The 18454-nt window shown below is 41.2% G+C and overlaps 1 protein-coding gene across 2 annotated transcripts; it reads right to left on the bottom strand.

Annotated features, from left to right (window-relative positions):
* Window positions 1–846: 846 nt before the first annotated feature.
* gpcpd1 (glycerophosphocholine phosphodiesterase 1) lies at window positions 847–15325 on the bottom strand. 2 transcript variants are annotated; one of them, XM_085771571.1, is made up of 20 exons: window positions 15224–15325; window positions 13653–13738; window positions 13213–13303; window positions 12999–13083; window positions 11664–11739; window positions 10739–10780; window positions 10279–10402; window positions 9767–10013; window positions 9513–9675; window positions 9272–9401; window positions 9084–9138; window positions 8903–8995; window positions 8708–8785; window positions 8234–8273; window positions 8027–8085; window positions 7791–7856; window positions 7557–7693; window positions 7110–7245; window positions 6592–6752; window positions 847–2477 (listed from the first exon to the last, which is right to left on the bottom strand). In XM_085771571.1, the coding sequence occupies exons 2-20, from the start codon at window positions 13699–13701 to the stop codon at window positions 2279–2281; spliced, it is 2031 nt and encodes a 676-aa protein (XP_085627697.1). In that variant the 5' UTR covers window positions 13702–13738; window positions 15224–15325; the 3' UTR covers window positions 847–2278. The 2 variants fall into 2 exon arrangements, with proteins under 2 accessions (XP_085627697.1, XP_085627696.1); XM_085771570.1 differs by lacking the exon at window positions 15224–15325 and adding an exon at window positions 13955–14269.
* Window positions 15326–18454: the final 3129 nt, after the last annotated feature.

Here is an 18454-nt window from a genome sequence, read left to right as displayed (position 1 = left end):
CATTATCTGGGACTTTGTTGCCTTTGGGTCTGAGCAGTTCAACATCATCAAGGGGGAAATTAATTCCCAAGTATATCAGGATGTCTTACATGATCATTTCAGAGTGGCTGTCTACCTGTAGTGTGACCTGCATGTGAATGTGCACACTTGGCACTGGCACATCTAATAACCAGAAAGCAAAACAACAATTGGTGATGATTCATGTTTTCTGTGAGAGTTAGTGAAAGATCTTTCTATCCCAAGTAACTTGAACCAGACATTATCTCAAAATGTGAGTTGTAAAGGACGTCTTGTCTTTAATTATGTCAGTGTTCCCAAACAATAACGCAGGCAGTTGCATCAGAATACTGATCCCTGGTAAGTCTGTTTTAAAGTTCACTCTGATAAGCACTCTCCCAGACAATCATCCTGAGATAAGACCAGAGCTTTGTATCATTACTAATGTCAACCACAACTGAATGTGCCTGTGTTATCTGATCAATAATTAACTACTGCTCAGTGCCAGTAGCTTTATATGGGTGTAGACTGTGTGGAGTAAAACTAAGTCACCTTGACATGCACGTTTACAGTTACAGCCAAAAACATGTTTTGTGTGGTCACTGATCTTTGACCTTTATCTACCAAAACATCTCATCAATTCATCTTTGACGACAAATACACAATTGTCCCAAATATGAAGCACGTCCCCCTTGTAGTGTTCATGAGGCCGCAAATGTGTTTTGTGAGGTCACAGACCTTTGACCCACCCCACCACCACATACACACATTCTTATCAGTTCAGTGGACAATAGCTTCCTCAAGGTGTTACTAAGTGATGTGAAAAAGAAAAAAGTCAACAAGAAAATGAACAAATATAGATACTGATTTTATTTACACAATCATTTACACTCTCTGCTTTGAGACGGCAGTTAATATCACACACTAGATTTGTTTATTCTCTCTGGTACTTCATTCATACACATATAAAGACCATGCATGACTCCATCATGAGTTTGAAGAGACGTGTGCCATAAGACTGATATACAATAGTATACAATAAATGGATGTGTTTTGCTCTGTTCAAAATGCAGCGTCACTATTTGCACCATAGATACAGACATTTTATACTCTAAGGATAAAATATTTCAAGTGTAATTTGTCCAAAAAATAATAATACACCATGCATTAAGAAGCAGGGTGAGAAGTTGTGTGAGGTGAAACAGGATTTATAGGAAGTAGAGTTGTATTTGTTCATTCTGTACAGACATCTACACTCAAGTCTTCTCTAATAGGTGATGAGCGAGGTATTGTGAAGTGATTGTGAGACAAAAGGCAAGAAGCAAGACATCATTTTTCCCCCTTAAGGCTGTGGCATCTGCACGCTGTCACAAATAAAACATTCTTCTGCTTTTCATCAACTCAAGTAGATAAAAAGAATTAAGAATACAATACATCCAGTATACATGCAGTATATTAGTTACAGCAGATAGCTAGAAATCCCTACAAGTCACAAAGCAGTCCCGAGCCTGAAGGCATGGAGAGGAGGAGCTAGAGCTTTCAAGAGGAACTTAATCAGCGATGCAAAGCTTCTTCTAAGTCAAGTGCTGTCGTCAATCCACCCAGAGGTGAAGCGTTCATTAATGGCAACAAACACTGTCATCCAAATGCACATCTTACATCTTCTTGTGCTGAGTAAAAAGTGTAGTATGCAAATCTGACCCAGCAGTGGATGTGCCAGATACACTCCAAGCTTACTTTCCGTGCTTGAAATAGTAATTAGTTGCTTCTATTTGAGGCAATGAAAATAACACATCAGGTAATGGCTACATGCACAGAAAAAGACCTAACAGTGGAAAAAGAAACAGCATAATCCCACATCATCTTAAACATTTGACATACAATTTGCTGATCTGTTACTGATCTGATACTTTTACGCCTGCAAAGTATATGCATAAACATTTAGCACTTTGAATATGAAGAAATTAAACATTGGCTAAATAAATATCTACTGTAAAATTATGAAGACCTCTGTGCATACTGTGGTGATCCCAAAATGTGTACATGACTACCATAGTGGTTTGGCAAACCATCCACCTATTTTATTCAAAGAGAGAACAAACCTTATGTGAGGATCCATGGCAGTGGACAAAATCTGTCACTGAGAGGAGAGTTTCAGAGATTTAACTCTTGTGATCAAAAATGTAAAATATGTGCACAAACCCGATCTCTTATCTGTAAGCATGTACACCAATGGTCCTGTTGAGCGTTGTGTGAGCAGTGAAAGGTAGCTGAGGTGTATTTATGAGGAGCTGAGGCCGGAGTCGGACTCGGCGCTGCCAGCGCGGGCCTTGGAGGCCACGCAGGGAGCCATGGAGCAGGGGATGGAGTAGCAGGAGCAGGTGGAGCTCTTCAGGGTTTCCTCTGTAATCACCTCCTGCAGGGTGTGTTGCTCTTCTACTTGGAAGATATTTGGCTGTTCTCCCTGGTCCTCGCAGATACTATTGGAAAAGGAAACGACATCTTCAGTTAGATGAGTGATCAGTCAGTGGTCACTGGTGCCTCACGTGTTACGCTTAATACTGTCCGTCATTCAAAAACCAAGGTGGTAGCACAGTCCTGATCCAAAAACGTTTAGCACGCAGACGAGCAGTAGGGCTTGGTGAGAGTGTTGAAAAAATGTATCACATTGCTAAGAGTACTTCCCACTATCTCCTGCAATAACTGCATATTGTGCTACAGGAAATGATAAATCATTTATGGGATAATCAAGTTTTACTGCATCAATCATAATGCATAAAGCAACATAATTTAGTACAGTAATAACACGACAAAATGGGATCACCACGCAATCAACTTAAAACTGCTATTCATTCTGAATTATAACCAAGCCGTACTGAGTAGTCCTGTGGAACAAAATTTATTGTTAGTACTTACTTTATAACTGTAATAGAAATTGCTATATGCAAAAATTTAGATTTATGAAGTCAATTTCAATTCTTTAAATTGTATCTGATGTAAGTGAAACAAGAACAGTAGTAGTGGCAAGATGCAAAAATACAAAGACTCTAGTTTTGCTTCAAACTAAAAAAAAAAGAAAAAAAAGAAATGTGATGATGTGACCACACAGAGGCTTCACACCCGTTTGTTTACATGCATCCATGTTAATGAAAATCGTCTGCTGCATTCATTTTGCCGGGGGGAGGGGGTGATTGCACTGGTTTCCATTTTTGTGAGCAAGTGCCTTTTCTGATTGTTTTTGGTTCATTAGGAAGATTGTAGATGCTCATCTGTACATTCAGACCATCTCACCTTTAACTGCCTGGTATGTGTGACGCTTTGAAGCCGTGCCTAAGGTCATGACTCGTGAAATATTTTAATTACTGGTTTACTTTGGACACTTTGAGTGGCTACACCTGTAAACCGCCAGGTAAATCCAAATTGTGTGTGTCTGCGTGTGTGGAGGGAGGGGTCAGACAGTGCTAAACTGAAATAAATTCTCATAGGATCAATTCTCATACAGTGCATCAAGTGGAGGACAAGCAAGCATTACTCATGAGCTGTATGACACTGGATAAGTGGAACTTCAGTCACCGGGCGAGCCACTTCTCTGAGGCTGTGCCAAGTCATGTGACCACTTATACTGAAAACAGAGGTTAAACTATTGTATAGATTGAATTGGATAACTACTCGCCTTGAGGGACAAGAAAAACTAGAATCACTAGTCTTGTAGCTGCCTGCCTCCTCCAAAGTTAAAAGGTAAAGTGTCATTTAAGTCCACCAGACTGTGGTGAGGACTTAAGCAACTTGAAATGTATTGTCTGTACCCTTTAAATTGTGATATTGGTACCGCCCTGGTTCGAATCCCCCGGTGTGCCCTTTGCTGCGTGTCATTCCCCCTCTCTCTGCCTCCCCATTTCTTGTCTATCTCTACTGTCCTGTCTTTTAAATGATACATACATTATACATACATATGTAAATATATATAAAGAAGTTCCTTGTTTGTGTTGCCATGCATTCTGATGTAGCAATAACAGTAAACAATGCTCAGATGTGGATGTTGCTGCAAAGAAAATACACTTTGTAATATATAAGATGCGTCACACTCATCTACAACATCCATCATGTATGGTATCTAGGATTAACATCACCAATTCAGTTTTCAGCCTATGTGACATACAGTTTACAATCTCATTCATTGGAAGCCTGGAAATCCAAAGTGGCTATTTTTGTCAAGCAACACACTGTGTTTGTGTTAATCAAATACCTGCTTAAGGCCAAATGAAGACAAAGCAGTCAGTGCAACTATACTACCCCACACACACACACACACACACACACACACACACACACACACACACACACACACACACACACACACACACACACACACACACACACACACACACACACACACACACACACACACACACACACACACACACACACACACACACACACACACACACACACACACACACACACACACACACACACACACACACACACACACACACACACACACACACACACACACACACACAGCGCATCCAGTGCAATCACCCCTTTTTGTAAAGAAACCAAACAGCAGACTAAGCAGATCATCCACAACTGAACAGGTGCAAATAATAGAAACTATAACTGTGAGGCAAAAGCTGTGATATCTGGCAAGGATACCAAGAGGTGACCATCCATACGTAAATGTGAGGCTTAAATGCAGATCGAGGATCAAGATTATAGGAGACAAATGCAAACACAGATGTGTCAGTGAACACTGACTGTCATGCACCAAACAAGCCATTCGCTTTTGTTGCCTCTTTTTTTGATTCAAAAATTAAACTGAATATCTTTCATATGGAACAAAAGATAAGGAGGCGTCAGAAATGATAAACATGGCAGTTGACCCATCAAACTACAGTACTGTTTACTAGAATCAAAGTTAGAAGAAAACTTTCTAAAGCAACCTTTGTCACTGAGTGCTGCACTGTTACGGCATCAGACAAATAGTGCTGTGCAAAAGGTTTTAGGCACATTTGTTGTTTGGATTCTCATCCATCGCACACCATCAAATAGACAATCGACTTGTCCTGAATACTGTACATTCAGCTATACGACAACCAGCCCAAACGCACAACCACAGTCATTATGAGCTGTCATGAAAAGGAGAAACAAGAAGTGCTGTGACAGATGTGTGGCCTCCACTGAGCTCTGACCTCAACACAGGACTGAGGGTTAAAGTTCCCCGAGATGCTTGGAACAACCTACCGTACTGTAGGTACTGAGGAGGGCTGGTGCTGTGTTTCATTATCTTTGTTTTCATTAACAAATGATGATTGTGTATATGTGTTTATGGCGCCTGGAGTCTCTGGTCTGTCCAAGACGAATTTCTCCCAAGGGAGACAATAAAGACTAACTAACTAACTAACTATTCATGGTATTACTTTTGATGCATCCTCAATTTTGGTGCCTAAAACTTCGGCGCAGCACTGTAAGAGAAGTCAACCGTCTTGCATCATTGTCAAGGAACACAATTTTGTTCCGGCTGCATTTAAAAAGGAAGAGGATATGGGGCTTTCAGGCAGTATTCGAGGGGGGAACCAAAACCAGCCAAGGGTGGTAGTGTGAGTACATTTACAAAACACAGACAGGAACCAGAGAAACATTACGGGAGTCAGAAGAACTTGAGTCAAAATATGGCACCAAGCATTCACAAATTCTGTAAAACAAGAGGTAAAGTTATAACGACAGCCTGGATAGGTAGGTTAAAGGTTTTGAATTGAGATGCTGAATAAAGTTACATCTGGAATATTCAGAGAGGAGTGAGTCATAAAACAGAGTTCAAAGCCTATAGTCTGCTTTCTGCAGGGGTAGGTAAAAGTCTGGGTCAGCGTCCAGTCATTAATGTAGAGTAAAGGTCGTGGAAGGGTGAAACACAGAAGTGAAACAGCTGAGCAAACAGTCTCTGCTGACCACGCAGCTTTCAGGAAAAACTGTTCCCACTGACAGATACGCAGTCTTTATGTAACCGCATCGACACGTGTTGTGTCCCAAAGTCGCACTCACGTACAAAATAAGTTTCATGAATAATCAAACATTTTTCAGCAGCAGCCGTAGCAGCAGGTGCCAAGTGATTAGCGGGTCTGCCAGTGCCTGGTTATGTAACCAAGTCCTGAAACTTGTGAATAACTGCTGATAACAGAGGGCCTTGTCATCATCTAGTGGAATAACAAGGAGGAGGAGCACTGTAATCAAAATTATGAAACTAAATGTCCTTGTCAATAACTCGATTGTGGCTTCAGGCTCAACGCGGCCCAGTAGCACATGATGTACAGAACAGAGACTGTTAGGTAACAGGTGGTGATTAGCTGGTAGCTGGAAAAACTATTAGGAGAAGGGTTTTCATAACAGAAATATCATGAAAATATTAATGATAGTAGCTGGATGTTTAGCTAAAATAAATGGTTTTGTAAATTGTTCAAGATAACCTAATTTTTGACTAAAATAATTAACAGTGAATATTAACACTGGACATAAAAAACAAAGTTGGTCATGTTTTCTAGTCTTAACTACAAGCACTGAGGCAGCCACCGATAAACATCTGATACTTTAACACACCTATCATAGATGAGTCCATCGATTCCCTGCTCTCTCAGCTTCCTTCTGGTCTCGTGGTCGTTGTTGTCGTCTCCCCAGCTGAACACCACCAGGCCTTTGGACTGGGCATCCCCAATGAAGGTAAGGTTCTTCAGCAGCTCCTCCGCGTGACCGCTGATCCCCTGCAGGAGCAGCCCAGGGAGCACCGGGAGAAAAATAGACGTCTTGTTTAATCTTGTTCAAGTTCATCCCAGAATAAAAGTCGCCTCCTCTCACTTCACTCTCACTGTTCAGCTCCAAAAGATTTTTTTGACCTTATTAAAACCACTTGGGAGTGCTGATACAGTGCATTGGGCTATTTCTGCAAGCACTTTGCTGCAGCAGTGCTTATTAAGTGAGGGTGTGACTCATTCAAATACACAGCAAATATCTTTTCAAAGCAGATGTACAGTATTAACTGTGTTTGTTATTGAATGTGCTATAGAACTAGTGCTGAGACTTGTTTCATGTTATGAAATGTTAGTGATGTAAGCGCTCACCAGAATGTTCTCACTCTGGGCGAAACTTATGGCGATCTGTGTTGTCTGGCAACGAATGTCCATCAGTTCAGGATACTTTTCTGAAATTCCCTGAGTAAGGAAGAGGATGGGGTACTTGTTCTGCTTTTGACGCACCCTGAGAGAGAGAAATGAAAAGGCGTCACAATCATCATCTCTGTGGGAGAAAACCTATTTAAAACTAAAGCCTGGAGACACATCCTAACTTGGCCTCTCTTCAAGACTGATTTGGCACAAGCAAAAAATCTTTTTAACGGTTTCACATCCTGAGAGGAGTGATAGTGTCAAAAACCTAAACTGACTGAAGGCAAACTGCTGATCAACATTAGCATACTTTGAAATGAGAGTTTATTAAAGAATAAAACATAAGCAAATAAATAATTTAAATAGTTTCTGAATGGAATATTCTACAGTGTTGACTGTACTTACATGGTACAGACATCTGGGTCGAAGCAGGAGAAGACGATACGTCTTTTGCCGCCTTTTTGCAGAACACAAGACAGGATGGTGTCAAGAAAGTTATTCATGTTGAAGTAGGATGATAAGTTGCCGTCCCATGTTCCGTCCTGTCAATGCAAAGCATTAATCAAGTCGGTTTAATATGAAAAGGAAACATTATTTTACAGTCATTCAAAGTAATTGTTGCAAAATGCTGTTAATCACCTTCATCTGGCAGATCCATTTGAGCTCTATGTTAAAACCCACGTGCTCAGGAATGGCCTGAAAGATCTGCAAAAGATGTTGTTTATTAATCTCATTTTAAAGTAACTACAGAGGCAAGTAGATCACAAGGAAGAAGAAAAGGGAATAACTGATAATTAATTGGCAAATCATTTAGGACAGGACGTAGATAGCTTATAATGGTTATTAACTGTGGTGATCACCAAACAGTAATTTACCTGTGAGAGTGAGGGGAATGGCTGATGCTCATCAATTTCCTCTTCATCATCCAGCAGATCTGAACAACAAATAGAACAGAGGACTACTGGTTAACGTGACACACACTATCTGCTGGCCTACTTCTGCATTCAAAGAAATTTTGTTGTGAAGCAAAGGTGAGGACGCTCAGGTCTCTAGAAAAACAAACACTACCAATGGGTACAAACCTTTATTATCATTTTCTTTCATTGCTGTAACATGGGCCAGCTGCAAAAAACAGAATAAATCAAATAAATCATACATGATCCTAATAATAGCAAGTAAAATAAATTACATTATAAGACATTTTCTGACTTGAAACAATTATGGAAAAGAAGATCTGTTTCTAGTTTAACCTTTTTGAATCTTTATAATACATTCATGTTGATGGTGTGTACATGTGTGTGTCTGTCTTAGGTCTTATAACCATATCTTGATCTAAATTTGTGTTAAGTTACCGTAACCCTGATACAATGTATCCAATAGTAACATCAATTTCTGTGTGCAAATGTATTCTGGTGTGTGTGCTCCACACCCTGAACATTCTCTGACTTGCCCAGACGGCTTGTTTAGGAGTCAGTTCCCTGACTTATTGTTTTGAGAAGAATAGCGCGGCAGGTTGCGGTGGGGTGGGGTGGTTCAGTCTTATTCCGGGTGTTTACCTTCAAAAGCTGCAGCTGATCAAATGTCAAGTCTTTGACTGGCACCTCAATGAGCTCCAGAGAGGTCTTGTCATTTTTCTGCCATGTGAATAAAAAAATGTACATTTTTTTTATTTTTTTAAGTAGTGACATATTTGTTTTGTTTTGCTTTTTTATTTCCTTGAAGTGTAATGATCCAAGTGATGACTACTCTACCTTTTTGGTGGATATGCAGCATGTCAGATCATGGTATACAACTGGAACAGCATCCTTGGAGAGGTGAACATCAAACTCCACATAGGCTGCTCCCTACATGGACACAATTGACATATAATTGAGGCAGAAGTAATGTTTACGTGAAACATTTACTCCTCAACTAATCATGTGAGTAACTTACATGCTTGGCAGCACTTTTAAATGAGGCTACTGTGTTCTCCCTGATTCTGTGGTGCCTGTAAAATAAAAATTGGAGGACATTTTAGTTAAAAGAGAGCAGATGCAGCACATGCACCCTACTGGCACACACGGTTGTGCTGTTCACTGAGCACTCTATGCTATCCCATTTGAAGGTGTATAATGACTCACTTGGCTGCGTGTGTGCTGCCTGCTCCTCTGTGACCCACATCCAGGGTGCTTCTCTTCTTCCAGTACTTGGTGAACGAGGAGCTCATGTCACACTGCATCCCCTGGATGGGCCGAATCACCAGGTAATCCACTGGAACAGAGAAAACACATTGAAGGGGAAAATAGTTTCAGTTTCCCCCTCTTTTGCATACAGTCAAATCAGCGTCGCCCAGTGTGGAGCTATTTAGTATAAAATATTTACCTCTAACTTTCCCAATGGTCTGCCTGGAATTTCGACCCATTATGGGAAGAGTGACGACTCCGTTGTCTTTGCCACTCTCCCAAAAGGTGGAGGAGAGGAGGCAAGCTGTGCCCACGTGTCCTGGATGAGCATCCCCCTGGACCACATGCTCACCCAGATCCTCCTGTAAACGAATATATTACATTTATATATTAGATTTGGATCACTGAAAGCACATAATAAAATTGTAAGATCAAATAGGTTTACTGGTGTACCTCAAAGAACTCAAAGGTGAGCTCCAGGTTGTCTGGGTCCATGGTGTGAATGCTGTACTCGGTCCATTTGGAGGGCTCCAGGGCGTAGCCACACTCGGGCTGCGAGTGACGCGACTTGTAGCCGTTGGCACTGATCATGCTGATCTCCAGAGTAGTGGTCATCTTGTGCCAAGCTGATGGACTGATTGCATCGTCCTCCTCCTCATCATCGTCCTCCTCCTCAATGCCCTCCAACGTCAACTTGATCCTGGACAGGTAGATGGGATAAAAAGTGAACCTCATTAGTCATATATTACATAAAGCCACACACGCTTATAAAAGGAAATGCATCGAAACATCAAATCACATTGTACTTCCAGCTTGTCTTGCCTCATTATTTGTACATCATGAACTATCAGTCGTAGGTAACGGGCAGGTTGAGTTATAGCTGTGCTGATATGATCCGTCTCATGTTACTTTCGGGTAGAACTTTCTCTGGCTGGGGTTGAAAGCGACCTTGGTGTCACCCCTACCTGAAGCGAGACTTCTTGAATTTCTTCTTGGTGATGGACACCGGAGACGTCTTAGAATAGTGCAGACGCAGGCGAATCTCTGTCTGGCATGTGAGCCACCCGGGATCTACACAATTCACCCCATCTAATATGGGGAGAAAAAAAAGAGGACATTGACAGAATGTCTTTGTATTGGATGACAATGTATATGAACAAGAGATCTGTTTGCAGCAACACAAGCAGGGAGGAGACAATTGTTTGCTCTGTTGTAACCAAACTACCTCAAAACTTTTGCTGCACAGACAACAGGAAGTGACAAAGTGGTCCGACAGGATTTCAGTTATCCTGAGGGATTAAGCTCAGCAGTAAGCCATTTAGTGCTGTGCTGCTTCTATCTCACGGAGCTTTTACATGTGCGCACCCCGTGTTACAGTAGTTACAGTTGTTGCGTTTATAGTTACATGGTGGTAAAACAACTTACTGTGAATTCCAAATTGTCCATCATCAATGTTCTGGTGTGATGCTGCAATAAAGGAACAAGGCTTTAGAAAGAGGAGAGGAATCTTATTGTTACAAAAACTGAGGACAGATCAAACCAGGGCATTACAACAAGATGCCAATTTTAAGCTTCCATTGCTTTGCTCTGCATTTGATTTGCCTCAAATTCAACCTCTGAATATGAGCATGTCATTGGGGTTAATTTAGCAGGATGTTGGTGAAACTATGCAGAAATTAAACAAAAAAGTTTGGGGGTTGAAAAAAACAAAGAAAAATGAAGTTCAAAATGTATAACAAACTCCAATTCTAGTGGGATAAGTGTTTTAGCAGGATTTGCTAGAGGAAAGGAGCGGGTGGCAGGTCGGGGACAAAACGGACATCAAGCAGGGTGCAGCCATGACTGCAACTATTCTTCCTATCAAGCTCATTTTGAATGAGCTGTCTGTGTTCTGCCAACACAATGGGGTTTTAACTAGAGAGCTCTATTATATCAGGTCATGACATCTACTGTGCTGCAGCGTTTCCTCTGTGACTATAGATTATTCCAGCAAGTGTTGTCTCTCATCTTTGCCAAAATGGACGCACAATGCCACAAAAGCAGGCGGTTCCAGAGGCTACCAGTAAATTGCAGACTGCGTTTGAGGAGGACACACTGCAGTCCGGTTACAAGATTTCATTTTAACATACATAATATTTAACATTTTGCCCAAAACAACAAACCCAAGGTCAGATTCAGCTATCCCCGGCATAAGAATGTTCTTCTTCAGTGAGATGAAGAACTGCTCTTGATGGGGGAGTTGTACATAGTGCTACAGCAGGCAACAGGAGGACTATGGGGGAGGTTGGAGTATGACACACTTTATCAAACCCAACCACAATCAGCACCATTTTTTGTTGTTGTTCTATACCTGTGGGGCTCATCGTGCGGGGGTGGTGATGGGTCTCCCACATATTGACTATCACTTGACAAGGACCACCTGCATTCTGCAATTCCAATGTTGGGCACAATGTTAGGGTTTTCAAATCAGATACATTGAACTTCTTTTCAGTCTGCTCCCAAAGCTGTCTTTGGGCCAGAGAGGGAGAAAGGAATTAGAGCTCATATAGTCACCAATTCCCAGCTAGGGCAGTCAGCCACCATGGGTTGAAATCTGAAAAGTGAATTTGTTAATAAAGGGGGAAAAAAATGTTTGGAAACATTTCTTAGTACACATTAAGCTGCTTTCTTTATCTGCAATAAAAACCACCATTAACTATAGCAATGATACATTTTTAGCAACTCTGCCTTTTAATTTAGTCATTGTATCGTTGAATACATTATTCCATGGAGGAAAAAGTACTCAACACTGCTCCAGTCTGCAGCTGTGAGTTTTTCCACTGGCGTGGGGGGAGGAACTTCAATTTGTCAAATTTCTAACATGGCTCTGCATGAATAACTCACCACACTGGGTAACGTGGTCTGCTTTATCGACAACAATAACATGTTTCAGCTCATGGAAACTTTGAACTTATGAAATTTACAAGGTAAGGTACTTTAGAAACAACACAGCATAAACACACAAGAGGAAGTCAAGCTGGAGCAGGCCCAGAATCCCACACAATGCGAGTTCCACCCTTGGAATGAAAAATAATAAACACAACCATACTCAGAAAGAGCTACAGGATAAGAGGAAGCAGTTTTCAGGGAAAGGTCTGACTTCTTTGCAGTTTCTTTTCTTGGTCCCCGACATCTTTTTTTTTTGTAAATTTGCAAGGTTATCAGCAACTGTGACACGTCTCTGTATATACTAGAGATGCCAGCTGATAATGTGTCTACAGTTGGGAATTCCATAATACTAACCTCAGGGTGTTTCTAGAGAGCATAATAAAACACAGATGGAGGGCAAGTACTGTAATACACAAACGTATGAAGTAAGTGATCATAATTTAAACTGAGGCAAATCCCCTGGCACACACTTTCATAGTCATTGCGATAAAAGAAAACTAAGACAACCTGTTTCTCCACTTTCGATGATGAGCAGTTAAAGTAATGATATGAACTGACAAAACAAAAACATCAAATCCCCACATCACATCAACCACAGAACATGCAACAGTACTTTAACATTTACTTTGGCCTTGAATTGAACAGTACAGTAATTAATTATAACCAGTACATTTATCAAAGATTATCTTTGCCAAATGAGCAACAGATTTCTTGTGTAGAAGGCTGTATAACCATATAGATAGGAGACTCTGCTCACCTTTGACTCCAGAAAGAAGCCTTTCAAATAGCGATACTTGGAAACAATCCCTGTAGGTACAGTGATGGTTGTAGTCCAGGTATTTCTGTCAGGAACATAAAAAGGCACATTGATTTCAAAAAAGTGTAAAATGGTAAGAACAGCAGACCAAGAGGAGCAGAAACCTACACTGTATCATATTTCAAAAATCATGTTATTAAAAAGCCAAACCTACCCATCATTACCAGTAGGATGTAGGGTCACAGCTTTTTGATGGCTCCAATTCCCCAGCACCTCACAGCTTCCAACAACAGCTATCACCTCACCTAGAAATGTTCATACAAACCATAAAAAATCTGATTTAAAAATATATATATATTTTTTTTAAGTTGTTATGATGAACAATGAGTTGCTGACACGGGTCACACTAAGCACTAGGCTGTGCTTTATGTTACAGCCTAGTGTCTAATAAGATACTGCTTTCCACAACACTAACATTCCTGAGAAATTCCAGGAGCACAGCTGAACAGTGTGGAAAATGTTACAATGATTTGAGTTGTTGTTATGAGGAAAGACAGAGTGGCCTCCTGGCAATAAAGACACATTTCACAACTAGACATCTAACAAGAGTGGACAATCCTGTCTACAGCTGTGCCTTCCGTTCAGCAGCCATACCTGGGGATGTTTCACCTCTGATAGACAGAGTCACCTGAGTAGTCTCCATGGTTGACACAGGCACAGAGATTGGCGGCAGAATCAAGCTGGAAGATAAAGGGATTTAAAACACCTTATTTGATCTCATTTCCGCCATTATCAGTAACAACTGTATATGTACAGAGGGGTGATCAGGCTCCTTCGCCTGCTGTGCTAACTTCTGTTCACATCTCACCGGGTACTAAATACTAAACAACTGTGTCGGAGAGAGAACCATAACATTAGCAAGCAGAGAACCACAGCCAAGGCAACGGCCTCCTTACTTTTGGCAGCGATGTTTCGGCTCCTGACAGCCCCGAGTACGGAGGATTCACAGTGAAATCATTTGGTCTATCCCGGCTGAGAGGCATCGGTCAGAACGAAAGGAAACCTGCCGCAACCCGCTAGCCATAGCAGATCGTTATTATCCTAAACTATAGTTTAAAAACAAAAGCACAAAAACGGCGCCTGGTGTAATAAAGTGAAATTAACACTGTTAAAAACTCCCTATCAAACGGATTTGATCCGACGACTGAGCTACCGAGCGAGTACAGACGAGCCTAAACAAAAGCCTAAAAGCAAACACAGCCCCGCGCTAGAGCGTCGTCAATCGGAAATAATGGGACTTCCGGTTTGTACTTTCAAAGTTAAACTCTTACGCGCCAATGTTCTTCCAAAAGACGAGGAAAATTGGAAATTAATTATGATTAAATTGTGGCTACTAATAATTCGTGTGATTAATATTAAACTAAATAATTTCACGTCGAAGAAAAATGTATTTTCAAATGTATGTCTGATGCTTGTGACTCAATAATTCGTAATTACACATAGTAAGAAAAAAAAGAAGGTAAAATAGCATTTATGTCTCTACATACCATACTCTCGTGCCAAATTAGTATGGTACTTCTATTTTTAGATTTCTTGCACTTTTATTTTGAAGACACAATTTACATACTCGGCGCCTTGTTGTGCTTTCCGTTCACGATTGACGAAGCTGGTTCATTCCGCCCTGCTCCGGATTAGAGCCTGTCAGATATGGTGCGTTGAGGTGCCTCGGGAAACCATGCCATTACGAACTCGGCGCACATGTTCGGTTCAAATGTAATAAACAAAAGGGCAAGTCGCGTCTTCTGAAACATCGTAACATTACGATTGGAGAGGCTGATTAGCGTCTGGCGAATTTGTTAGCCACGAACAACAAAAATGCTGTATTTTTTCCAACCTGTTACTGCAGTGTATTGTTTTTCTACATTGATTTCCCGAGTAAACATGGATTTATATTTTAAGTGCGTACGTCACAGGATCGGATTTGTCGCATTTTTGTATATATCCTGGCACAAATGATCAAACAATTTAAAAAAAAAAACGAACAAGAGAGAACGGCAGGTTTAATTTCTGCTGCATGCAACGACGAAGTTTACGAGGTACCTACAATGCCGCATCATGGAGTTGTTTATGTTTGCCACCGCCAAAAACACACGGACAAATTTACGGACGTTAGAAAAGAAAATGACACTGCGTGAACGACAATGCAACAACAAGTGTGAACATACCGTCAGGAGAAACCGATAAACGTGCACATTTTCCTTGATAATATGACTTGTTTTTGAAGATGTGGCACCGGGAGGAGGGAGGCGGGGGGCGCTGACGTCACACACACGCTGCACCCTTGACTGTTGACCGAGACATATCGTGAGTCAGTCGAGGACAAATGCTCATTTTCACTGTTTGGCTGCCGGGGACAGATTGGGATCAGGTGGCACGTGGCCTTTTGGCTCGAATATCTTAGGCTCACGTGATCTAAAGAGTTTAAAAGCCTTCAGCTGTTTCACTAGCACCACCCCCTACTCTAAAACCAACACTTTAAATCAGTTCAGTTTTTATCCACAGACACAGCCAAAGAGCAAATTAATAGCAAAAATGTTATCTCTTCTTCTCTGACGACGAAGACATGGTTAATTTATGGCCCAGACTGATGCATGTAATGAATTGAGCACGGATGTAGTTTCTACTCTTTCCAGCTGTCCAAAACCCCAACTAGTCCTTGGGCCAAGACCCAAAATTTCACATATCGGTAGGCTATCACCTGGGAGGGCAAATTCTAGTTGTGATTTTTTTATTCCTATGCACCCCTAGATTAAGTTTTGATATGATAGACCTTGCTGACTGGCAGCTTTATAGTATTTATCACCTCTTAAAGTAGCCTAATAGACTGTTGCTGTTCAAAAACGAAAAAAGTGCCTTCCCTGGAAATCATCTTTCTTTCATCATATCCTCTTCTTTGGGTGTGTTTGAATTATTGGCCAGCCATAGAGACTTGTAATAAACCCTTAGTAGTGTTTCAAGTAATTTATCTGATACAGGTGTAAATAAGCTTCAATTAGCTGATTGTCAGGTCTAAATCATTGCAATGTATTTTCTAATTAGGGATACTTTTTGACAAATTATATTTCTTCCCAATACCTTATTCAATTTGAGTAGAGGCAAATTGGACAGACAGACAGACAGACAGACAGACAGACAGACAGACAGACAGACAGACAGACAGATAGATAGATAGATAGATAGATAGATAGATAGATAGATAGATAGATAGATAGATAGATAGATAGATAGATAGATAGATACCTTTATTGACAATGAAAAAACTATGCTGGGTGGGGTGGTGGTGGTGCCAGCTCACAGAACAACCATGTGGTGTGCACACTGCACCACACTGGATCAGTCCTTTATTTTGGTAACTGAACAATGATGAGCGCAGATCAACAAAATGTGAACAAAAGGTGGTGGATGTGAAACCCTGTCAATTAAGTATTTTTTTCTCAGGCCTTGAGGCAGCGAATAATCTAAGGTTCTTCCTTCAAGTTTCTCGGTCTGTTGCCTCACTGTACGAAGCTCAAGTTGCTCGGGCTCTCCCTCTAAGCCCAGATATTCTGCTGTACCAGGTACCATTCAGATCCATCATAGCATATAGGTATCAAAGGTTTTGTCCTTGTTAGAGAGTCTCACTTTAACAACGTTAAATTCTCAATACCAAGAATGCAAAGAACAATTTGGGAGATCACAAGTAGCTACACAGAATGCTCCGTTTTCAGTTTTGAGACGATGCGTTCTCTTGATCATAGTGATTGTAACATTCCCACCAATGATCTCACTCTGACTGCAAAATTCTGAAAGCCTTCATCATCTCCACAGATTACTCTAGGAATATTTCAAATAGTCTGCATCTCTCTCAGAGTCAGCTGGTGTGGTTGACCATACTGTCACTCTAAGGCTGCTAATGGTTGTTGATCATGTGCATAGGAAAGGGCAATATGGCGGGCAGAGAGGAGGAATTTGTGCAGTTCAGTTTCCTCTGTTGGCAACAAGTTAGTCAGAGCCATCTTCAACAGTATAAACCCATGAAGGTCATCGTAGCATCATGAAAGTGGAGCTGGCTGAGACACAGAACCTTGAGCTTGAGGTTTCTGTGCAGGCTGAGGGGGCATGTAATGGAACTGATATGGAACAACATTGCTTGAGTGATAAGCAAATGGCTGGGCAGACTGGGAAACCTTTCTGGGGTTCAGAGCAGGTACAGGTCCTGATTCAGATAGGTTAGGTTCAGACTGGGCTTTCTCACACATTGGGGGGGGGGGGGGCAGTAGGGGTCGTTAGATGCATATGGTGCCTGTTGTGGCTCTATAGTATTACATTCCTCTTCTGTATCTCCCTCTGAGTAACCCTGCTCATACTCCATCAAGTCTGGAACCATACCTCTTAGTTGTGCCACTTCCAGCCTCAGTAGGACAGATTCAGGAGGCTGTGATACAGGTGCTGCTCTGGCCTGTGGTTGTTGGGGAGGCCTGTCATAAAGTTAAGTCTGTAGATATCTTGGAGGCATTCTCTCCCACTGTGGCCTTTCTCCTTGCTCTCTCCCATCATGTTGCTGAACAGGTCATGGGTCAATTTTCCAGCATGGGTGTTTGCTCCGGCTCGAAGGACCATGAAAAAACTATGATGTGTGATGTCTATGGATGGATATTCTCATTCATGCAGGTCATCGTTCTTTTCTGGGCAAATTGAATCGTAGGCAACTGGACTTGTATTTGTCTGGGAAGACGTTTCGCCTCTTATCCAATGGGCTTCATCAGTTCGTACGCATCAAGTCCGCACTAGCTAGACAAAGACAGTGGAGTAAGACCCAGGTATTTAACCTCTATGGGAGAGAGTACCTGTGGGTGTGTTTACAAAGGTAGCCTACTGGTTTCACTTGACCATTGCTGGGGTCCCCTGTGACATGATGTGTGATGTCCCAAAAGAGTGTTAAATTACTTTTAATGTGTTATTGGCCGTCTGTGTTCTTTTTGGAATTAATGACAATCTGCCTATAGGGGAAAATAATAAAATGTGAAAAAAATATAAAAAGCTGCTCCTATGAAAAGGCTATCATATTTTAATTTACTTATATTGACCCTAAAAACAATTTAGTATAGGTAAGGTTTTGCCCACTCAAGTGATACCGATATCTGGTCTGGCCCAAGGACTAAACAGGGGTCATTTAACAGCTCCACTGTAGATAGATATAAAGCACCTTGATCAAAGACACTGAAGCACTGAGTGTTATAGGTACTGTCTATCTGTAGGCTACATGGAAGTACATTAAAGTAGGCTATTGGGATTTTTCTTGGCATGATATCATGTTCACTATTGATCAGTTTTAGCTTACCTAACAGTGGTAATTTGGTAGCCTAAATTAATTACACTATTATCCCCCTGTAGTTGTACTTTGGAGTTTTTTAAGG

This window comes from Trachurus japonicus, chromosome 24 (genome assembly GCF_045865225.1).
Source record: "Trachurus japonicus isolate A0001 chromosome 24, Traja_1.0".
NCBI lineage: Eukaryota > Metazoa > Chordata > Actinopteri > Carangiformes > Carangidae > Trachurus > Trachurus japonicus.
The sequence above is the reverse complement of the archived record's forward strand: the minus strand, read 5'-3'. Positions and strand labels throughout refer to the sequence as shown.